At 42.9% G+C, this 24,595-nt stretch overlaps 3 protein-coding genes across 9 annotated transcripts; 2 read left to right on the top strand and 1 right to left on the bottom strand.

Annotated features, from left to right (window-relative positions):
- Nucleotides 1-721: 721 nt before the first annotated feature.
- On the top strand, nt 722-3,522 carry LOC125771481 (60S ribosomal protein L22). The gene is made up of 4 exons (XM_049442147.1): nt 722-846; nt 1,278-2,035; nt 2,290-2,417; nt 2,917-3,522. The coding sequence occupies exons 1-4, from the start codon at nt 816-818 to the stop codon at nt 3,176-3,178; spliced, it is 1,179 nt and encodes a 392-aa protein (XP_049298104.1). The 5' UTR covers nt 722-815; the 3' UTR covers nt 3,179-3,522.
- A 1,332-nt stretch (nt 3,523-4,854) lies between these two features.
- LOC125771423 (serine/arginine repetitive matrix protein 2) lies at nt 4,855-24,581 on the top strand. 7 transcript variants are annotated; one of them, XM_049442027.1, is made up of 10 exons: nt 4,855-4,962; nt 5,176-5,580; nt 5,650-5,751; nt 15,512-15,958; nt 16,069-16,131; nt 18,762-18,915; nt 19,933-19,988; nt 20,061-22,538; nt 22,610-22,840; nt 23,040-23,546. In XM_049442027.1, the coding sequence occupies exons 2-10, from the start codon at nt 5,339-5,341 to the stop codon at nt 23,320-23,322; spliced, it is 4,056 nt and encodes a 1,351-aa protein (XP_049297984.1). In that variant the 5' UTR covers nt 4,855-4,962; nt 5,176-5,338; the 3' UTR covers nt 23,323-23,546. The 7 variants fall into 7 exon arrangements, with proteins under 7 accessions (XP_049297984.1, XP_049297988.1, XP_049297983.1 ...); XM_049442031.1 differs by lacking the exon at nt 23,040-23,546 and adding an exon at nt 23,856-24,581 and having other exon boundaries at nt 4,913-5,580; XM_049442026.1 differs by having other exon boundaries at nt 4,913-5,580.
- LOC125771477 (uncharacterized) lies at nt 6,207-10,470 on the bottom strand. Its single transcript, XM_049442142.1, has 2 exons — nt 8,733-10,470; nt 6,207-8,252 (listed from the first exon to the last, which is right to left on the bottom strand). The coding sequence occupies exons 1-2, from the start codon at nt 8,848-8,850 to the stop codon at nt 7,135-7,137; spliced, it is 1,236 nt and encodes a 411-aa protein (XP_049298099.1). The 5' UTR covers nt 8,851-10,470; the 3' UTR covers nt 6,207-7,134.
- Nucleotides 24,582-24,595: the final 14 nt, after the last annotated feature.

The raw sequence follows: 24,595 nt of genomic DNA, 5'->3' as shown, positions 1-24,595 counted from the left end.
AAACCGATACGTCTGACACGGTCGAAGAAAATGTAAACGTTAAAATACTCATTTGCGAAGCGATTTAGTGCGCGTGCGAAAGCCCTTCGGGCTATTAACACTTCCAACAGGACGAGAGCCATTACATCCGAGGGTGTTAAACTGCACAAACAGCAGCATAAATCAGTCGCCTCGCATGACCATGTAGTTCCCTTGGCTCTTTTCTTTTATTTTGCACAAATGATGCTAACATACACCACGGGTGCCTGATCGAATGGGGCTAACCGAGCACATTGCAGATCATAGACAATCATGAAGATGTGAATTTAAAGCAAATCAATGCTAGAGGCAGTATGTATAAAATATGCAATCGATAAGCAGTTAATACGGTATGGGAATGAAATATTGAAATTACAATAAAATGATCGTAGACTAATGGCAAGTGTGCACATGCGTGTGAACTTTGTGCGGACAATGGGGTAAAAAAACAACTCTATTTCATTATTATTTATCTAACACATTAATTTCTTGGGGTTTTTTCAATATCTATAGTAATACCGACAAAATTACCGGCCAAAATCCCATTTCCAAAACATGTTGTAACGGAAAAAAATAATAATATTTAAGCTCGACTTTTAAAAAAAGTCGACATCGTTTGTTTGTCGTCCACCTTTGATAGTGCAACATGAAATCCGGTAGAGGCGCTACTGTATTGTTGACACAACTTGCTTGAAAATAAATACAGTAGAGAGTCTTTTCTGCCATGTGTCACCGTCCCGGAAGCCGAGGATAGAAGCGAGCAATCTCCGTTTTGACATCTCTTTTCCATCTCAAGTATGGGTCCGAAGAAACCGTCTGAGAAGCCCGGTAAGCCAAAATTCGTCCATTTTACGGTGAAAATGTCCTTTGAGCATCATGATTCAAGTTTAACATTGATTACGGACCGTGGTAACATGCGGCGAAGTGGTGATTTGAACCGGGATGTGGTTTTTTAGTGAAACATTGCAAGTTAAAGTTTTATTGTGTACGCCACGAGGGCTGTGATCCGTCAGATGCTTCGTACGGTTATTTGGTGCGGTGAAACGGGGACGCATGATACGATGTGTTTCGCGAGTGTCCACACTGCCTGGAACGTGCTTATGAATGATGAACGTTAACGAAGAGGGAATCTCTCTGAACCAATGCAATGTTTGAGATATTTTACTTCGCTACTGACAACATGCCAAAGGACATTGATCCATCATCGCTTGTGATTGTAGTAAACGAATGTTAATTTGATGTTTTTCTTCTGATTCCAGCCGGCCAACCGGCCGAAAAGAAAGAGAAGAAACCGGCAGCCGCCGCCGCAACGGCTTCCGGATCTGGTGAGAAGAAACCAGCAGCGGAGAAAAAGCCTGCGCCGGAGAAAAAGCCTGCCGCAGCTGAAAAGAAACCCGCAGCGGAGAAGAAACCCGCAGCGGAAAAGAAGCCCGCAGCGGAGAAGAAGCCCGCAGCAGAGAAGAAACCTGCCGCTGAAAAGAAACCCGCTGAGGAGAAGAAGGCAGAGAAACGTGCCGCTCCAGCTGGTGATAGCAAGGCCGCACCGAAGAAGAAGGCTCCGGCCGCTGCTGCTGCCGCTGGAACTAGCAAGCCTGCTGGCGATGCCAAGAAACCCGCTGCGGCCGCTGGTGCCGCTGCCCCTAAGAAGGGAGCCAAGGCTGCACCGGCTGCCGCTGCCGCCGCCGCCGCAGCTGCTAGCAAGAAGAAGCCAGCCGAAAAGAAGGCTACCGCTGCCGCTGCCACCAAGGCTAAGGCTGCTGCTAAGCCGGCCAAGGGCGCAAAGGCTGCCGCTGGCGCTGGAGCTAAGGCAGGCAAACCTGCTGCAGCTGCTGCCGGTGGAAAGGCGAAGGCTGCTGGAACCGGTACGAAGAAACCCACGAAAAGGGTCAATGGCAAGAAGACTACCAAGAGTCCCAGGCCCAAGCTGACGAAGGAGCAGATTAAGGCAAAGATCCAGAAGGGTATCCAGAAGGCTCGTACCACCGCTATGCTGCGGGCCAAGCGTGCCAGGACCAAGGTGAGAACACATCGATGGTGATGTTAACATTGCATCTCGCAATATCAAAACAACGGATGGATAGTGCGTATTTCCAATGATGAAATTATGAAGAGGGAATCTCATTGATGCTAGCAAGTGAAAAGGTTACATTGCTTCCAACTGACGTGACGAATTATCCACCCGAAAGTGAATGTTTTCCACTGTTGTGCAATTCAAAACAAACGCATCATGGTGAATGAGAATTAACGTTGTTTTTCTCTCTCTCTATGCAGCTGATCAAGGGTCCTTATGGAACCGTGTTGCGTAGGATTCGCACATCGGTGCACTTCAAGCGGCCGAAGACCCTTCGCCTTCCACGTCGTCCGAAGTACCCGAGGAAGTCCGTCGCCAAGCGCAGCCGGTGAGTAAAAGACATGAAAACTGGAGTGAAACATCTCAGAAAATTTGCTATTTCTTAGGCATTCTATTTAAATTAAAAACACAATTCTCGTATTAAATGGCGATGTATTGTAAAGCGTTTGAATGCTAGAGTGAATCCTCTTTTTATTTGCAGCTGCTTCCTACAACACCCTTACTAGGAAGCTTACTTAATGAAAGAGACAGTTTTTTATGTGAGAAATCACTGGATTGAAACTATTGTTTCAATTGTATTGGATCGAAACTGAGATTGTTTCTATTGCTTAGGCATTCTACTTCAATTTATAACACAATTCTCGTAATAAGTGGCGATGTATTGTGAAGCGTTTGAATGCTAGAGTGAATCCTCTTTTTATTTGCAACTGCTTCTTACAACACCCCTACTAGGAAGCTTACTTAATGAAAGAGACAATTTGTGCAAGAAAGTCAAACAATCCTTCGAATGTTTACTAATGGAATTCTTTCCTTCTTTCCTTTCACAGCATGGATGCGTACAATATAATCAAGTACCCGTTGACGACTGAAGCAGCGATGAAGAAGATCGAGGATAACAACACGCTTGTCTTCTTGATTCACCTGCGCGCCAACAAGAACCACGTCAAGGCCGCCGTAAGGAAGCTGTACGACGTTAAGGTGCTGAAGATCAACACGCTGGTGCGACCGGACGGCAAGAAGAAGGCGTACGTTCGACTAACGCGCGACTACGACGCATTGGACATTGCCAACAAGATCGGCATCATCTAAAGCGCTAGTTCTTTATGTTTTTCGAACGCACCTGCCGTCATCCCGGTGTACGTACGGTGGGGGTGTTCAGAGCGGGAAAACGGAAGCTACGTGCGCGGGTGTGTTGGGCGGGTTTCGGTAGCTTTATTCCGCAATCCATCACTCGGCACCGGTGTGACGTATCCTTTTGCATTCCCACTCTACTCAGATACGTTTCTCTGGCGCAATTTTTTCCACTCATCGCAGGGAAACTTTCTGTAAAGCTTGTGCTGGAATTGTTTCAAGCAAACATTAGAAGTACACTTTGTAACAACTGGAGAAGGATGAAGAAATATAACATCTATTCAGGAGAGGAGAAAATGTAATGTAACGCGTATTATTTATTGCATTTCCAACGATGACAACTGATAATAAATTGCAATTTCATAAAGCGTGTGATGATGAAGGTGGTGAACAACTAAATAAAGAAATGCGTAAATATGATTAGAATAGAAAGTCATCTCGTATGGCCGGCAGGTGGTATGCAATAAAAGTCTCAAGAATTGGTAGATATGAAAATATATTATAACCACTAGCAGTGGCAGATTCAGCTTCTTGGACGCCTTAAGCGCTGCTGGGGCCCCAAAACAAAAGATAGTCACTGCCGACAGACCTAATACGCTTTTTGATCCACTATAACCAATGGCGAGAAACACAATTTCGGAAGCACTTGGCATTGATGCACTACTTCCCGCATGTGCTTATGACTTTCTTCGACACGGGGCAATCCTTTCTTCTGATACTTTACAACTTTCGTTTGAGAACACTACCAGCCGACTGGGCCCTAAGAGGCCATCTTGCTCCTCCTATCGTTGATCCGCCAATGAATCACGATAATGGTCTATTAAAGACAAGCTCGAGGCCTCAAGCATCTTAGCCTGCTTAGTTTACGTACATCATCCTTATCTGTCTCTGGTTAGAAGAAAAGAAACAACTACCTAGCTATAAAAAAACTGTACTAAATAAGTATTAAATTCGTAGATAATAAAACATACTCAACCAATAGCAAACACGACGAGGTTATCTTTCATTCCGAAAGTGTGCGGTTTTCTGCCCACACCTGAACTGTCTAGCATTAGATCTCCCTCTTCTGCGGCATAGAATCCTCGAATTATTTAGTTGCTGGAACAATAAGCGTTAAGGTTGGAACCTCCTCGGAGATCAACGATGCAAGATCTAGCTCAAGCAGAATCCTGCACATTTTTATTCTGCCGCTGCCAGCGATACTCTCATGTTAGAAGGCCATCAGTGGCAGGATTGCTGACCGAGGGCGGAATTCTTGGGTGGTCCCTGGAATTAGCGTGTTCTTTGATCCATCATCTCGGCTTATTTGCTGCTGTATATTACAAAGATTACATGATATTGTATGTTACCTACAAAGATTTCTTCTATACCTTGTCCTGAATGTAGTGCTCATTGCGGGGGTAGGGGGATGGTCTCCTGGAACATTTCTGGAATGACCTGGAATTCTGTACACTGTTCTCGCTGCGGGTCTCCAAGAACCGGTGAGGGCCCTGGCGGCCACCTCCTCCGCCTATAGGTTAATCCGCCACTGGCCACGAGCGTACTTCATTCTTCGCAACGATCAATTCAATTTAGCACGTTCCCTCCTGGTACTCTGTCACATTTGACAGCCATCAAAACACACACGTACAGCTGTCAAAAGCGATAGCAGAAAAAGTGCATAAAAAATAAATGATGGCCGAACGTTCTAGGACGCAAAAGTACACGCTCCGTGAAATTGCTGCTCAGCTGCTGTAGTGGTGGTTTGTTGTGTGATTAGAACAGGATATGCGTTGAATGGACGCACATTGTGAATCTGAATTAAACGTGATTTCATAATCAACTACGCACCATCAATAATCGTAAATCCGTCTACCGTGTTCGGTCGCCGGCATTCACGGCTCCAAGCAAATTCTTACGAGTTCTTGGAAGGCGCGTAGTATTGATTTTTCTGTGTTTTTTCTATCCATCGGTAGTGTGTTCTTTCGATATCGGCGTGTGAATATCGTTACATCGAACAAACCCGATCGTATCGGTCGGAACGGAACGATTTGTATCGGTGAACATAGTTTGTGTTGGAAAGTTGCGGCAATCGTTTGTTTTTGTTACAAGTGGGATCGATAGTGGCGCTACGACAGAATGTACAACGGAATCGGTCTCACTACACCCCGCGGATCCGGTACCAATGGTCACGTTCAGCGTAACGTAGCATTTGTACGGCCAGGGAAGAAGGATAACATCAACTATCGCACGGAAGACGATTTAGCAAAGCTAGACGCACAATCGAACCGCCAGCCGAATCAAGGCATCCTAGACCACGAACGGAAGCGAAAGATTGAAGTAAAATGTGCCGAACTTGAAGAAGTGCTCGAAAGCCAAGGGTAAGTTGATTTGGCTGTGACATTAGCGTGATTTTATTGATTTGAACCAATTTGTTACGACTATTTTAGGCTAGGGCAAGATGAAGTTCGTGCCAAGGTGGAGCTGTACCGTTCGAAGCTGATGGACCATGGGACGATCGAGTTGCCGAAGGATGAATTTGGAAGATTGCTGTAAGTACATCATCGAACAAAACTTGCTTTTTTTTGGGTAACTAAACGCCTTGATAGTTATTCAAAGTATACCCCATGTGTGAAGCCTTCCAAAGACTCCTCCATCGTGTTGGTCGGTAAATTTCTACCTACGTGCGGTAGATAGGCCTCACACCTGCGCACAGGTTCACCCTCACTGATTGATGATTAATCCTTCCCGCAGCAAAGGTACATAATTTGTTGGTCGTCCTACAAGGGCTTCTGGGGTCCCTTTCGTTTATTGCACTGTGCAGGTTGGTGTACATGCGGTCAAGCATAACGGGAAACACGGAACATAGAAGAAAACCGGAACGCTAAAAATGAATATTTGTTGTAGGGGTTTTATAGGGGCTTTTCATTTTAAGTCTCTCGGTGTAAAAATCAATGGCTCCTGTGTTTATGTTCGACCCTTGTGTATTTGCAAGGAAAATTATACATTCTAGCTGTTGATGAATCATATTTATTGACGTTGATACAGCGGTTTTATAACGTCTTTCGTGTAATCAGCTGTAATCACGAATGTGCTTTACGATGCGTAAAGTATCTTTTTTGCTTTTTTGTGGCACTACATAATCTCAAGTCGCTGCAGGAGTCGGTCCTGCGTACAGGGATACGGTCCGGATGGCAATTTGTATTGGTCCTGTCGTGCAAACCCGGCACCGCCACTACCTACACCACCGAGTCGCATACCGCTTAGCCTAAAGCAATTGGCTTACCATTCAATATTACATTAAGATATTATTTAAAAGAATGGCTTAATTCGATTGTATTTTAGTAGCTATGAGTTGTTTTTTTTTCATTATTATTGTTCGAATCCTTTAGCACGTTAAACGCCGAGAAGGTTCATTCATTTCACGCCGTCTGTGATCATCATTTGTAGGACAGTCGATTGTTTCCTCTATCTTTACTTACCTGTGGTTTAATTGTTAACTTAATTGTAATTTGACTGTCGAAGGGACAAAAAGGCCATGTTTAAAATCTTACTCACAAACGTTAGAACCTCAAACAGTAAATAAATTGATTAAAAAAAGGGAAAGCATTACGTATTCTTCAGAACAGACAATGATCTTCTTTTTGTATGCATCAATTAAATAAATTACTCCACAATTTTAAAGCATTACTATCTAGTACAGACGAAGCCGCAATTATGAAAAATTAAATTGTATTAAAAAGAACCTTAAAATCGTTTTGATGCGCACTTTTGAGCAATAAAACATCGCGACCTTAACAGAAAATGTCTCAAGAGGCGTTTAACGAGTGTATAAGCGATCTGGTATTTCTTTTCAAAATTGTCAACGGTTGTTCCTAATATCTCAATTTGGCACGGTATTCCTGTTTGACCTCACTATATCGCTTCCATTCCCATCAATCGTCCTCTCGCGTGGAATAATCAACTGCCCCGCCACCATCGACCGGCACCGGATGGTCTTCACCTTCCACATACATCGTTGCCAAGGGCTGCAGAAAGTCGTTGCTAATGTTGCCATCTTCACTGCCAGTCGCATCATCACCGTTTGTCGTACTAGCTGCACTACGAACTCCCTGCATAGCCTCATTCAGGATCGCCAGCTCGGCGAACGTTTTGTGTTCGGTCCACTCGTCTGCAACGAATGGTTTCACCCGGGGTAGTCGTTCCTTGTGACGCAACCGTTGGTTCGTGTACCGATCGAACAGCTTCCCGGACGTGTTGCGCTTGACAGTGTTTCTTGGTGCGTAGTAAATTTCCTTCAACTCCGCCGGGAACAGTTGCGTTATCACATCCGCGTAATGGCTCATCATTCTGTGCTTGAACAGAATGTTAAAGTGCAGGAATTGATCGACGATTAGATGCGTTATGATAGTTTGGCCCCGTCGCTCGAGCGGTTCGTCGTGCTTGTAGCTGTTCAGTATCCAGTGGCCGGATTGTGACGATTGCAGCAACCGCAACATACTCTCGCGATCGATGCGCACCGGTATATCACCAATTGCACCGGACGTTCGTTCTTTCAGCGTCGGTGGTTCAATCTTGCGCTTGACCAACGGTTGTATGAGGGACAGCGAAGCGGCCGTATATGTGGGCGGCATAATAAGCGGTGAATCCCTGTCCGTGTTGCGCCGTTTCCCTCCATGCCCATTGCTTGTCGCACCGTCGTGATCCGCTTTGACGCTCACGACATCATCGTCGGATGGTGGCAGAGCTGAATGTGACGCTGAATGGTCGGAATCGAACGGATATTTCCGTTTGTACGTGGAAGGTGCACCATTAAGTGCTGGATGCAGCCCCGGTACCCGTGGTACAGCGCCGGAAGCGGCGGCAGTACCATTGCCGTTCGGTAGCGCAATATGAGCGGCAATATTGCTAAGGAAACTTTGCTGATCCTGACGCCACTGTCTGAGCCGATGTTTGAAGAGAATCTTCTGCCCGAGCAGTCGAGGATCGCTGAACAGTTCGTTAATTTCTGTGTCCTCGATCAGTACCAAACTAACCTCGTCTATACCGCAATCTGTAAAGAGATGGAAAAACAAGAGGTGAAGGATAAGAGGTAGAGGGAAACTTTTAATTAAAGGAATTAATAACATTGCAATGCATGCGAAACAGGAGTGCTGATCGTATGCTGAATAATGGTAGATGAAATGTACCAAAGAATTTCGTCCCTTGTGACGCATGCGTTCTCGAATCAGGGAGAGAGACATTACACACATGGCACTGCCAGTGTGTGGCAGTGAAAGGGATGCACACAAATACACGATCACAGATGGACCATGCGGTGTGTGCCCGCTAATATTGCGCTCCCTACACTGTCCATAACTGTCCACACTGATTCATCATGGTAGCACTATGTGTGTACTTTAATAACAATGCTGGTAAGAAGGATTAACATTACTTTGCTCGCCTAATACGATATATTACCATGAGTACTAACAAAAAAAAAGCACAGACGAAACAAATTCTTTGTGTACTGCTGTCTGTCGACGATACTTACAAATCATTCTTTTGTATGCAGCCGCACTAAGGCCCCAATCGTTCACAACTAACTGCTCCAATAGGTTCCGATCGTACTCGCCGAGCATCTCCTTGGATTCATCGCTTTGTTCCGACATTGTGTGTGCGTCGGGGACGCAATGTGTTTCTTTGCAATTTTCACTTCACGCAAAGAAAAGTGCAAGTTCTCAGTTTGTTTGTGTTTTTTCCCCTTTTCCGGGGTTAAAACACACTCTTAATACTACACAGCAACCCGTTAAACACTTCCCTTACAGTAAATGTGCTTTTCTAGCTCCGGTAGCTTTTGGTACGCATTTCATAGATTCAGCCTCTATTTTATGTGCATTCAAGCTATCTTTCACTTAACATCAATTATCTTGGTGAGTTCTTCGTCAGCAACAAACCGTTGTTGTGTTGTGCAGTGTAGTGCTCGGACGAACGGCGGCGGCTTAAGGTATGAGAAGATGATATGATGATGCTCAACCAACGCTAACTGTTGACGGACCGAGTAGAACTTCAAAACTGACAAATGGTACGATGCGGGTTTAACTACTACTATTGCTGCCGCTGCTGATGCTGCTGCCTCCGGAATGACAAACAACCCTCGCAACAGCACAACCAACGAACGAACGAGCGCGAACGATTTGAATTGAGTTCTTTTCAAGTACGTAGAATAGAAAGATTACTTTAACGTTACCAGCCGGAGAGACGCACTGTGGCAGAGACACACCACCAGACCGTTTGGGTCTTAACACTGCTCTACTTGCTTTTGCTAGCTCGGCATGATGTGCCATCCCTTTCTAATACCCTCCGAAATGGCGTTGCTCGTATTGTCGATTGTCGTTTAGGTATGGTTGAGGTTTTTCAACATAATATGTACCTCACACAGTTTTCCCTACCCTCGCGCTGGCTATACCGGTTCGTGTTCGTGTGACCAACCCCCTTAAACCACCCTTCAAAACCCACCCCTCCCCGTCACTCGCTGCGTTCACATGTCTCGGGCGCGGGCAAGATAGTTAAAGGAGGAAGGTAAAGAGCAAAAGGAAACGTCGAACTCAAACCTTCTTTATTCTTTCCCGTATGGTAAAAGGCGAAGAAAACGAGTCTACCAGCCGAGATTGTTGGTTGGTTGGTTGGTTAAGTTGGTGATGCTCAAAAATAACTCCGAGGTACACAACGGAGAGAATGTGGTTTTTTACCCTCCACACACACGGCCACTGGGTGTTTGGTGAGGTAGCCGATATGTTGGAAACGATATGCGACGCCGAAGAACCTGAACCCCTTTTACGGAAACATACACGTACGTGCGCCGTACTACGGGGCTAATGTGTGTGTGTGTTTGCGTGTCCGTTTCGTTTGTAGCTTCTTGAGAATTGATGGATGATGGCGCAGAATAGGATAATGTGTGGAACTGGATCCGGCGGTATGGTAGAATTATACGGCAGCAGCAGCACCAGCATCGGAGTAGCATGATCAGCAGCAGCAGCAGCAGCAGGACGAAACTATACACAGAGAGCGGAATGCATTGCAGGAGGCCTTGTTGTTCAAACCGGCTAAAAAGCGCGTAAGAGAATGAGAGGGAAGGATCAGAACAACAGCAAGCCAAACAAGGATGAGGTGATGGATAGAGAGATAGAAACAAAGCGAGAGAAATCCGATTGGGAAGATGGGTATGACATGATGGTTGGTAAATCGAAACGAACCAGAGTCGGAATCTACCATCCAATATACTTTTTTTTTGGTTCAACTGTCTCTGCTGGTTGCTGCTGGCCGCTGCCGAGAATGGCTAGTGCGCCCTCCAAATGGGAGTGAGCGAACCGGACAATCACGATGCATCGGATGGGAAGGAAGAGCTGGGAACGATTTGCTACGATGAGATAAACAGATGCAGCACGGAGCATAAGAATTAGGAGCGCTGACGACGCACACACTCACACGCAAGCCACACACAGCACGAAAGGAACACGGCTCGAAAAGATAGTGAAACATGATCGCAACATTTAGTTATAGTCGAGCGTATTTAACAGTAGCAATGAACAACAACACCACATGGAAAAGAATAATAGAATTATGCTTACTGTACCAACAAATATGAAAATGCTAACCAAACACCGTCGATAGCGTTAGTTGTCGACGTTAGAATCAAATGCTTATAATTTGCTATAGCATCAACTAATAATCTATCTGGACGCGATTACACAGAGGAGGAGGGTAATGCCACGAAGTGCGCGATGAAGCACATCGACTATAGAGTATGTGAAGAATATGGATTTGGAATAGTAAATAACTGAAGCAGCGCGCAACCATCCAGCGAACCAAAACCAGCAAAGCAATTATGCGAGACAAACAGGCAAAGAGAGAATAACCCTTTTCCATGATCTTGACACCACCATCACCACCATAATCCCGGCTCTGGCCTCAAACGCGCACGCAAAAGGGGGCGATGTACAGAGGAGAGAAGGGCACGAGAAAGCGGGTGGTGCTGCGAATGTTAAATTGATTGTACATCTTTGCCGCTTTGCCATACACGGCCCGAGTTGGGTTTGTTTGAGTTTTTACACACGTTCAGTAGACGTTGTCTATAGAGGCGATTGGTCTGTTGGGGAGTTTGATTCCGGAGACAACAACTACCAACGCTATTTGTGAAGATATGTCTCAGCGCTGTAGAATATGATTGTAATGACGACGACAACCACACGACCATGCTCCGGGGGTAAACGGTTGACAATACAACGATGAAACACATTCTGCTTTGTAAGCAAGGCGAGAAGATGCATCCCCTTGCAACTATCAGGGAAAGCAGGTAGGGTGGCGGCGCATGGAGACGGGAACATGAAGCACTTTAGCTACTTCTGAGTGGAATAAAGACACACTCCAACTATGATCACGATGATGGTAAAACGGTGAGTTTTGCGTTTTGAGTTTACTGATGAAAACGTACTCTAGAGCGACGCCCCAGGTTCGATTGAAATAGGAAATTCTCCAAACGGGAAGAGTCATCGTGCTCAAAAACGAATGCTTGCTGCAAGTACTTACAATATACAACCTCCTCACATTCTGGCGTGAAAGATTTGGAAAATAAGCCTAAACCTCGGTGCATAAGCGCACATGGTTGTTTTGAAATTCTAATTGACAAAATATGATTCTATTTATGTACACCCGGCCTCTGATGTATGTACATCTTTCCGGCATTGAACCTCCATCACAGTCGCAGGGGAGTCACCGTACGTACGTTGCTTGTTGGTCTCTATTTCTCCGTGTGTGTCTGTGCCAAACCAACAGCACATGGAGCATTTTTGAAATTCATCCAAAAGTAGATTTAAATGAGTGCTCTTTTCCGACCGGCAAGAAAAACTACTGGCCTGAATTAATCGTTGCTTGTTGACATCAAACATATGAAGAAGAAAAAAAAAACCTTAGGGGACGGTAGGATCGGTCCATTGGTACAATGGATTTGAAGAGACCTTTTCCAATAAAGTTTTAAATTTGGATTTAATTAGACATAAGGGAAGCTAGGTGGGTACTGTACAGTACTGGGTGGTATTTTAATGAGTAAATGTATTTTTATTTTCAAACCATTTGGCTGATTTGTTGATGAGTGAGCAATGTATGAATGTGATTATGGTATGCCTTCTGCGAGAGACTCAAAAAAGGTTGTATTATGTATAAAATTTAAAAAAAAATTCAAATTCATCAATGGTTCTTCGTCGTACTGGATTTTTTTTTGGGTGCTACAGCATCACTGGAAACAATCATGTGTTCGATGGTTCATTCCCGTTGTATCATGCGCAATAGCGACCCAGTCTAGCGAGCGGACACTCACTCGCACATATCCTTTGCCAGGCTTGTTTGCCAGTTGAAAAACTCCATCATTAAAGTTTCATCCCACCATCGTATTAACCATTTTTGCTAGTAAAGAATGGTTTCGCGGATGGATTCCGCCATTTAGGCTTCGGAAGCCTACGAATGGGATATCAGTCGACCTGTGTGCGTGTGCGGTGAAAGACAGTAACCTCAAAATGGCTACCAGCAAAAGATGAAGCTTAATTGAAGGACTGTAGTTACAATTTTCTGTTGTCGATTCCGTGTGAAATTGTTTTGTATTTGTTTTTGGCAAAAATGATGCATTCGCTAAGTGTTAACTCCATGGTGCTATCGTAACTGATTAAAGCAATGCTGTAAAATGGGGGGAAAAAAATCCCAGTACAGACCGTGTTCATTAAAGCAGTGATTCGGCAGCATCTTAAATGACACGGCACCTGCTAAACGCAGCCCCAGCCGGATCGATAATCGGGCCCAACCAAAGCGTCTCTTCCACAACCATGGCGAACCAGCAGGACGTAGCACATTTCGGACACAGCGGGAGTTTATTGTGCGAACAAAATGTTCAACCATGTGACGCCATTTATGTTGGTGGAAGAAAATTAGATCATAACACGAAGCAGCACGACGATAAACACCTGCGTTTATTCATTGCGGATGGAAGCATCCACTGCATCTTATACCAACAGATATTGCCAATAGGCAGCATGTGAACACCGCTCCACAAACAAAAGAAAAATCACTGAAAAGTCTTCCAAAATGAAACCTTCAAACAATAGTTGGGATTTGAAGCTAGTGTGTAGTAAAATTAGTCTCAAGTAGTCGATTGAAGCGCTAAGATATAGAAATCAGGAATGTTTCAACTTCCTGTGCGACGTTCAATATACAAATCAACTGTCTTCCAAGAAAGTTGTTAAGTTAATAGATAAGGTTGTTGATACTTGCAACCCACGTGATAAAAGCAATATTTATCGATAAATCACCGTCTTCCAATAAACGCATTGAGTTTTAACAACAAAGACTCTAGTATAAAATCTTAAACTGCTAAAGCTGCTTAACACAAAATTGTCCCTTCATCATGAAGAAGAAACTATCACCGGCAACAAAGTTTCGACGCCGTTTGGCAGCGATGAAAAAGAAAACCAACAGCAATGGCGGTGGTCATTCGTTTCCCAATCGAAAGCTGCCGAAGGAACAGTTCTTCGAGCATGACGTACGCTACAACGTGGAAGATATGGCACCGCAGGACAACTTTGAGATGGAGATGGATCCACCGGACTCTTCCACTAATCCCGAAAATGAAACACAACTTCCGAACGCTCCAAATCGTCCATCGGATAGTACATTGGTGGCTTCCCTAGGTGCTGGAGTTGCTTTTTCGCGCTCCTCATCACAATCGACCGTATCGGATCATGACCGTGCGATGGGTGCTTTAGGTGGATCGGAACGAAAAATCAAATCAGCCGTTCAAGTGAACGATATGAACCTGGCCCCGAATAGAAGGCAACCGCGTGCTATGAAGAGCTCAATATTTGGACGTAAAAAGCGAAGACCTAATAATGCGCCAGAGCGCAGTACGGTGCCATTCAATGGGATGAACTGGAACAGTCGAAAGATGTTGCTAAAGTTACAAAAACAACTACAGCTGCAGGGTCTCTGTTTGTCTTCTCTCCCGGTGGAGGCGAAAAACAACGAACAGCGGCAGATAGCAAGTATGCTCAATGATACTGGCAGCAGTTCTATCGCCGGCATTATCAATGATGGTGGCAGTGCCGGATGCCATTGCCATTGCGCATGTGCAACCGAGCTTCCGGTGAGTAAAGACACCGGCGAAAGCCACGAACCACACGGACGGACAAGAAGCGGTTACCTTGGGGAGGATGTTTGCATTACCAGACCGACCGGTGTGCGAATTTCCCGACCACGATACCAGCCGAACCACGTTCAGTCGGCGACAGGACATCGTTCTCAACGCTATTACCAACACCGGCATGGTTTCGCTAGGGACCTTTCCAACGCAACCGATGTGTTGACGTTACCCTGCGGTGGAAAGGCAAGATCGTTTCAACACCTTCGAGAGGATTCTTCCTCACGTTCGTCGTCCTGTGGACCATCGGAAGTCGTTTCGTGCCAGGTTCGGAAACTTTACCGTCGTTCGCACGAAGAACCATCCACAGTTTCGAAATCGCAATTTCTCAATCAAGAGTCAATCGCTGGGTCCTTTAATTGTCCGAATCGGAATCAATATCAGGAACCCATCACGCATCATTGTAATAGCTTCCAACCGCACCTTCTTCCCCCTCACATGCCGCATAATCATCAACATCATCCAAAGTTCTGCATTCGTACCTCGTCGGCCGCCGCTGCTGCCGCTTCAAGAACCACCGCCGCCAGCATTCCGATTTGTATGCAAGCAATGCATAGCGTTGTGAGGTAATAAATGTGATTGGAGTGTGTAATGAGTGCAATTAAGATTATTCAGTAATGTAAATTTATATTCTGTAAGACATTTTCCACTGATCGTTACTTTGTTCTATGAAGCGTTAGTGAACAAATTGAACTGCAATTGCATTTCTTGTAATGCAATAAAGCTTATAAAGCTTACATCATCGTTCGGTTACAGTTTGGAATTACGTTGCAAATATGTCTGTGTTTGATGGATAATAAAACGAAAATGCATATCCTTCTCCAACCCAGCATTGAAGGGAGTCCATTAGTTTGGGTCCCTTTAACGTCTAACGAAAATAGGATCAAGATGATAGATAATATATACCGCTGTGCCGTGGCATGGGATAGGGGTAATAGGATCATTTAGAAAGAAATGAACCATAAACACGCAAACAGGGTTCCGCTCTATGCGGGAACAAACACAACCTTTAAGCTTTCTTTTCTATGAATCCAACGTTGGTCTAATTTTTTCCCTTCAAATTTATCATTCTTTCTCCTATCGAAACACAGTGTACGAGAAACACATCACATCGCACAGGCCCAACAGGAGAAAAACGCCAAACTGCGCGAAGCGTTCGGCATATCGCAGTATTTCGTCGAAGGTACAAGCTTCGACCAGGATCGCAAGGCTAAGGAAGATCTCGCCAAATCGGAAGCCCTGCAAAAGGAGCTGGCGGAAAAGGCGGAAAAGGCGAAAGAGATGGAACGGGCCAACAGGAAACGGTACGCACTCGTACGCACGCCATCGCCGGAAACGGATGCGAATCGCAATGGCGGCAAACAGCGACGCGGCGGTTCGAACGAGCGCGAGGAGGGCGAACATGAGGACGACAATGACGAAGAAAACGGTGATGGTGGAAGTGACGGTGGTAAGGTGAATTCGAAAACGGCCGCTAGTGGTGCACTGCGTCGCGATAAGGAGGAGAAGAAAAAGAAAAAGCGAAAGGCACGAGACGTGTAAGTATACGATAAGCTTTTGGTATGATAATGCACAAAAGGCATTATGTGTGTTTATAGGAATGAAAACCAAAATATGTTTGTTCAATATGTTTCTTTTTGTATTTTAGATCTTCCAGTCCAGAGCGCAAAAAGGATAAAAAGAAGAAATCGAAGAAAAACAAAAAAGAAAGGTAATTATGATAATTTAATGTTGCGAATGTACAAAATTTACAGCCAAACTAAAACTGGGCAAAGCGTAGGGCAAGCGATTGAAGAATGGTGGAGGGCTGGGTTTGAAATAGTTTCATCATGTAGCAATTTAAGAAGTTTATTTGATTTATTCAATGATTTTTTTTATCGAAAATAGATCTCAGTGCAATGATATCTATATATTTTAAGTTTGCTTCTCATACAAAAAAAACAAATTCATTCATCCTCCAATTTGTTGTGAGGTTGCAAAAATGCTTTTTTATGCAATGGGAACTAATAACAGAATTAAAATTATATGTTGAATCAGTTTGAAGGTACGTAAGAGTATCTTTTTTTATCATAGCTACACAACAGCCAATTGTACGTGCTGTGTGTGTCGAAAAGGTAAAGTAAGAATGGTGGGAAATAAGTGACCGGTCGGTGCATCGATTCTAGGTGCATCTAGAGCGTTATGCAAAGAAAAAAAAACGCTCAAAATGCATCTTTTTGTAAATTGTAATTCACAAAATACTAATTCTCATCATCTCTATCTTACATCTTCTCTCATTTTATTTTTGCTCTCGTATACTCTCTGTCTAACCGATTGCGCGCCACAAAAATAATATCTTAATAATACAACTACCCACACACCATAAAATGAACGTGCATCTCATCGTTTGCAAAAAACGAAATACCAACAATCGTGTACAAACTAAAATGAATAATTGCAAATCCTCTGTATACACACAAATTTAACAAACAAACAAAAAAAAACAATCCCAATCTAAACCTTTCAAAACCATATTATCAATACTATCACGCGCTCTAGTTGGTAAGTATTTGTGCTGTGCCTGCCTAATAATATAAGTTTTTCGTAATCGTTCTTTATCGTTATGGTTTTGACTTTATTTCATCTTATGCTCTCTATCTTTATTAGTATGGAGCTGCACCATTTCTGCAAGTAGCAGATGTATTTTGTTTTATCAAATGTCCTTTATGTTTCATCTAGAGACAATCAAAATCTCTTTGTTTTAATTCACTCTCAGCCATTATACTTTTGCTTCGTGTTCTTCAAAGCTAACAGTGCATATGATTAGATATGATTATTAATTGTTGAACATTATAGAAATTCTGTGGAAAAAAACGATAAGATATAAATCATCTTGAAGCCATTTGAATATTATGACACTTCATAATACTATCTGAACTAATATTCATCATTCAATTGACGTGCTCCTAAATTGAACTAATGCCAAAGCTCTGTAGCTTATTGCTTGTCTATTATTCTGTATGTCCAATCTATTATCGGTTTTCTTCCGTTGTTAATGTTTCTTCCCTTAACTATTATCGTATTTATTTTAGGTTAGGGGTTTTCTTATTAAGCATTTTAGTCTAGTAATGTTTTGCGAGCGAATGATTTTTAGTTAAAGCAACGGAAATAGGATTTTCTTCCAAAAACAATTGTGTCCCAAACTGCAAATCCAAGAAAAAAAGGAAATTTTTCTTATTTTTTTCTTTTTTCTCTCCTTTTTTCCACCAAAAGACAGACCAATAATATGATGAAAATATATTTAACATGATGGAAAGGTAAAAATTAATTATTCCCTTAAACAGCTGCGATTTCCGTTTACTACATTTAACAACAATTTCCTCTTTCTAACGAACAATATTACTTCCCTCTAGTTGTGGTTAAAAACAAGTTGTTTTAAACCTTCCTACAGTATAACGCTTACTTCGTACAATATAAGAGAATAAAAGTATCGTAAATGATTAGTTACATTTTGGAAAAATATAGCTTCAGATTTTATTTGTAGAAATGTTAACAATTGGACTATAAAGCTAATTTCCTTTAGAACTAATTGACTACGAACCTTGCTGGGTAAAGGAAACCAATGAATCAGAACCGACAAAAACAACGCTATTTACATGTTTGTACTCTAATCGGTTATCGATTATTGTTTGGCTACACTGCAGAGTCCTTATTCATATTGATAAGTGTGTTGTAATTGAAAACCAAGCACTAAAAGAAAAATATAGTATTGGTTTCATTGAATTTAAATACTATAGGTTATCCTCCGTTGAGCTCCGTTGAGCTTGTGACGCACCACCGTAGTAGCATTTACTAAATTTGCTTTAAAATTATTTTATGCCTAATTTTCCATTGTTCTACGTTATTAAAAAAAACTAGCCTTTTTACGAACCACTTTGTAAAAGACGGCTTTTCTGTGTCACACTAAAATGGTTCCCTTTAAGTAATGCATACACTGTTAAGAAATAGTTTTACTCAAATTGTACTATGTTAGGAAACAATGTCTAGAATATCCCGATCGGTTGTCAATGATTGCAGATACTGCATTTTTCCTTTTAAACTAAAGTGTTTATCATATAACATTCAATAACAGATCTGAAGCTTTCCCATGCAGCGCGACATGAGATGCAAATGTTGTGCAGAATCAGCGGTTTTGCTCATGCTATTATATTTACCTCATTACTCATGAAGGGAATGGACTGCGGTCTCATTTATCTTACGCTATTTCGTTGCAAATTCTAACATACTTTTTCGCTTATTTTTTCCTTTTACTTTTTGGTTTTGATCGAATGGACTGGATATGTGATAATGCTGAACGCTTAGAACGAAGAAGAAACACTCCAAGAAATCTCATCGAGACGAAGACAGCGATACGTCCGATTCGGAATCTGATTCCGATTCCAAAAGTGATGCTTCCTCGGATTCGGAACGCGAGAACAGCAGCAAGCGGAAGAAAAAGTCCTCGAAGAAGGATAAGGTATGACCATTTCACACCATAAACAATTGTTGCTACTATTGGTTATTTTGTATATTTGATACCATGTAATACTAACCATTGCGCGCTTTTTGAACACCTATATCAACACCTGCCCAACTGTGAATATTCTGCTACCTGTATGAGATATATTTATGAATACGAAACAAAAAGAGAGACGCATAGTTATAAATGAATGAATGCACAGTCATTAACGTATCTCTATCACAGCATATAAAAGTATTTTCCTTCTTGTGCGCTTTGTAAACCCCGTCATCTGCTTGTAAACTTTTGTTTGTTTTTTTTCTTCTTTTAGTTTGAAAGTTGTTTGGGTTAATGGCTAGCGAATTATGCTTTAGTTGGTTGCTGAATGAATCAGTTAATTTAACAAAATACTACTACTTCAATTACATGTAATTATTCTCTGTGTGATTATATCATTCAATTGTTGTAACACTTTCTTTTTATCGCATAATTAAAAGCGGAACTCTTGATCGAAAAATTAAGATGATGAAGGTATTTTTGTAATAGTTTATTTATTCTAATTCGAAAACAACATGAATATACACCAATATCTATATATATATATATATATATATATAGCTTTGTATATACTTTATATCGTTGAATTGCGTTGAATTTGTTTTCCATTACATTAAGAATAATTTTAATATTTGTTTTATTAGTTAATGTGTGAGTGACGGCATTTTTTTAAAGTTGTTTAGTAATACTGAAACAAACATTTTTTGTATGTTGCCTAAAATTATATTATCAATTGATTTATTTATTTTTTCAATATCACAATTAAATTTTGGTACGTTTTATTCATTGCAGCAGCTCAATGTCACACTTACTTAGAATATTATTCATTCGAAAATTAAACATTAGTTCATAGTCAAATTGATTGTCAATTGTTTTTGTTTTCACATTCTTAGATGTTTCCGATCTTTAAACGCCGTAAATTGTAATGCATACTGTACCGACTAATTCCGTTCGATAAACGCTTCATTCTCTTCACAGAAAAAGAAATCATCCAAAAAGAAGAAGGCAAAATCCCGATCACCATCGCGCAACAAGTAAGAAGTTTCTAGTGTTGAAATTAGCTTTCCATTATTAACAGCAATCTATTTGAATTGTAATAATTACAGGTCACCCGACACTTCTAGTAAAAAGACGTCTGTGGAAGAACAAAAACAGCAAGATAAACACAAGGAAACTTCATCCGAGACAAGAAATGAGGATCGAAACAGACGTTCGATTGATCGCAATGCCGGGCGTAAGGATCGTTCCAACAGTCGAACACGTAACGATGGTCATCGGACACGAGAGTCTAGTCGGGAACGGGGTAACAATGTTCGCCGAGGACCATATCGTCCAGACAGATACGAAGAAAATCGTTTCGGTGTGAATCGAGTTGAGGGAAGCTACTTTAATCGCTATCGTGATCGGGACCGTGACAACAATTGCGTTGCAGAAGACCGTCCCCGTCGTAGTCGTTCGAAAAATCGACGCCGTGACCGTTCTCACGAGCACGAGCGCAATGATAGATCACATTCTCGCTCGCGGTCCCGCTCAGGAAGCCAAAGACGGCGTCCAAATCGTTCTGCTGCGCGAGGATATAGTGTAGAAAAATCGAAACACGCTAATAATCGCCGCGAACGAACACCTCAAAAGCAGACGGATCTTGACAAAAATCGCGAAAGGGATGGTGATCGTGAAAAAGGTCGCGACCGAACTAGGGATCAAGATACCGACCGTTCCCGCGATAGGGAACGCGAGCGGCGACATGATGATCGCGAAAGAGGCAGGGAAAATAATCGCGAACGCGAACGCGACAGTAACCGTGACCGTGGCCGAAATCGTTCACCAAGTCCCAAAAAGAGGGAAAATCGATCACCACCGCGTCGTCAACAGCAAGAGGAGCAAGCTTCTAAAAAGCGTGAAAAATCGCCACGTCGTTCACCTGATCGTAAATCCAAAACAAATACGGTTGCTAGCGAATCTAAGCATCGTAAGCGATCTCCATCTCCGAAGGCAGCATCATCTAGCCATCAGTCTGTTACAAGTTTGACGGATAAGACCGACAAATTAGCGCATCATCAGCACAGTTCTCCAAAAGCAGCTGTTAAGAAGGAATCTACATCATCATCGGATGAATCAGAATCAGATTTGGACTATTCGCCTGCCAGAAGACATCCGGAACGTTACAGCGATATACTGCAACGTATCAAGTCAACCGGTGAAGCCAATGGAGAAGATCACGCCGATAAAATGTCGAGGAAAAACAATAAACAGCAAGCGTCGGCGATTGCCTCGTCTTCTCCACGCGAGTCTCGCAAACTGGAACGATCAGTCAGTCCCGGGCGGGAGAGATCCGACAAGAATGTGACGGAGGAAAGCAAATTCAAGGAACGTCATTCTTCCAAAAGCCCTCATACTCAGAGAGATCGTTCTCGTTCACGCTCGAAACGTCGCAGATCGACATCGACTTCCCCAAAGAAAAAGGATACGTCCCGATATGGATCACCAGTCAATGCAAGGAAGCGAGACAAACCTGTTTCAACTCCAGCTGAATCGCATCCTTCAGCAAAATCATCGGAAAAATTGTCAAACTCGTCGTCTCCCTCGTCAAAGCAAGCAATGTCACGATCTCGTTCACCTGAGGTGAAAAAACATCGCCAAGAACGAGATTCGCGGAATCAATCGTCACCCGCTCGTACCACGAAAACAACCCAAAATGAACGGGACCTAACAGAAAGTAGGCGCCCTGATACACGCAGTCCCGAGAAAAGCGATTCAAGAAAAGCTAGAACAAAAAAATGTTCCACTGCTGCAGTTTCGTCTTCGGCATCGTCAACAAACGTCCCCACGGCGGTCGTTGTTCAGCAGCCCGTTGTGCAGCTACACTCTCCCGAATCGGAACATTCCCAATCCGATAGCGATGAGCGACAACCGGAGCGTAAGAAAATGCATCCTGATCGTGACGACCTGGACGCGTTCCTTCCTATTTATGATGAAAATAGAGAACAGGAGAAAGATCTAACCTTGCTAAAAGCTTTGAAACATGATCTAGCTGCGAAAGCGAAGCAAAGTTTGGAGAAGAAAAAATCTGGCTCCGAAGGTGTTGGAAGCAACAGTGCCATAGCGATAAAAGTTGGACTGTTGGGCAAACCGGTCGACACGGCCTCTGGCGCGGAGGTGCGTATCGGTGAGACACGCGAACGCGAATTGCAGCTTTTACAAAGCAAACAGCACCAGTCGGCTCAGCCTAGCACTAGCAAAATGGAACCAACAAAACCAAACGTTTCCAATGAGAAGCAATCGGTCGTTTTAAAAGCAAACAATCCTTCTTCCGATGGAGTCCAGGAGGATAGCAGCAGTACACAAATGAAGAAGGATATTCACGAGATACTTAGCACGGTCGGTGCATGTGCAGTTGCGAACGGCTCGGAAGTCGCTGCCAGTCTGGCGAAGACGACAATCTTACATGCGGTAGATAGTATACTGAAGGAGAAAATATCGGGCACTGCAAAGGAGAAACACACCGGATCCGGCAGTAAAACTCGTGCTAGTACAAGAAGCAGCCGTTCGAGATCGCGCTCTCGTTCTCGCTCACGTTCGCATAAGTATGATGGCTTGGACATAATAGATACGTTTCAAAGATTTGCTCACATCTTGGATGTTTTTTTTTGCACAGGTCTCGTAGCTACAGCAGCTCAAGCAGCGGTTCTGGTAGCTCGCGCTCACGCAGTCGATCCTCTTCGTCACATAGTCGCAGCTCTTCGGAGCGTGGCAGTAGCCGCTCGAGAAGCCGCTCCAGTAGCCATTCGTCACAATCTTCACCGCGATCGCGTACAGCATCGCGTTCACCCTCGATACCGCGCCGCGCTGGGTCACCTTCGTTCCTTGATCGGCGCCGTATCACCAGGTAAGCATTATGACCGTATTATCGACCGTTGTTAGGCTTGCACCGATGTGTTCAAAGCATTGAATTGTGTTCAAAGCACTTTTAAGTCGTCTAGCGCGTTGTTATTTTCCGTTGTATATATTGTTTTACATTATTGTTTCTTTCTTTTTTTTTAATAATTCCTTGTTTATTTTAATTATACACTTCCACAACAAAAAAGAACATCCCGATCGCCACCCCGTAGTTTCCGAACCCAGCACAATCTCAGACCACGACGGCGTTCATCCCACTCTAGGTCTTCGTCTGATTCGTCCGCTTCATCCCGTCGCTCGTCTCGCTCCCGTCGTGCACGCTCGCGAGCTTTATCGCCACGGCTATCGTATGGTAACCGGGAACGGTTGCGATCACGTGATGAACGGCGCACTGCCAACAGATCCACACATCATTCTCGGTCCTCTTCCAGATCTTACTCACGGCGTCAGGATTATCGAGCGGATCGTTAGATATTACACCAACTTTCCCCACCACCTTGTTTTATGTGAAAACCATTCGTCTTATGAGTTGTAGCATTACGCTAACATTGAATACAGCTTTACCCATTGAGGTAGAATAAAACCTACGTTTATAACATTGTAAACCTCAATAATTGATATTGATCACAATACAATATATAGAGGCATCGTGTAAATTTAAACATCAAATTTCGAAATATATTTCTCTTATCCTACTCCTCGGTTTACTTTTTATTATTTCCAACCTTTCATCCATTTTGTTTCTTAAATATTAGTTATTGTTTTCTTCTTCAGGTTGTGTGTTATAGAAGCGCTAGCCGGTAGTGTGTGTGTGTTATTATGCTTATTTATCTATTTGCATTTATTTTCCTTATGTTGTTCCAGTTTTGTGAGTATTCGAGTCGGCGAGTTTTTTTTTAAATCAGCTACTTTTGAGAAATGTAACCTAACTAACATATGATTCATTAACTATATTTCTAATATCGTTGCTAACCCTGGAATCTTCGTGTTGCACGCGTTAAAAGTGCACGCAAACGTCCGATACCGTATCGGAGACCGACGCCATCATCTCCTTCGAGTGGTAGTAGCTACCACAACCGTGGCAGCCACTCAAGAAGTCGTAGCCGTAGCAAGAGCTAAACAGTTGAATGCACCGAACTTTTCAAGATCTTTAAATACGCCTCAGTCGTTGTTGATGGGGATATATGGTCACCGTCAGCTATACACACAAACACCACCCAGTCGATGGTCATCCTATTTACAATTCGTCCATCTCAGGATAACGTTCAAATAGATACGATGATTAGGTATCTTCTATGAAGTGTGCACCCTACAATGGCAACAAAAAAAACCGTATTCAACATCCAAAGTCAGCTTGAATTCTATACGCGTCAATCAATCCTGTACATTCCAGACGAAGGATGTAACGTTGATCCAGCGTCCTTTGATCATATCATACATGATCGTGTCATTTCAATGAAATTATTTAGCCACAAATAGCACCGTAGGTGTAAATTACAGAATCTCACAGAAAGGAAAAGGAAAGCAATCGCAAACAAAACGTTACACCACTGTTGGTAAAATTGCTTTTAAAGTACTACTTTCTGTCATATTAGTTTTGCAATGCCACAAATGCACATAAATTTAATTTGGTAGCAGGTGTTTTTTTTTCGATGATTGCAATATTAGTTAACATAATTCTAGTCGCATTAACAAAATATTTATTTGTCAATTTTTTTAAATATTTTAACAATACTCATGCTTA

This window comes from Anopheles funestus, chromosome 3RL (genome assembly GCF_943734845.2).
Source record: "Anopheles funestus chromosome 3RL, idAnoFuneDA-416_04, whole genome shotgun sequence".
In the NCBI taxonomy this organism is placed as follows: Eukaryota; Metazoa; Arthropoda; class Insecta; order Diptera; family Culicidae; genus Anopheles; species Anopheles funestus.
Note: the sequence above shows the minus strand (reverse complement) of the source record. Positions and strands in the feature narration are given on the sequence as shown.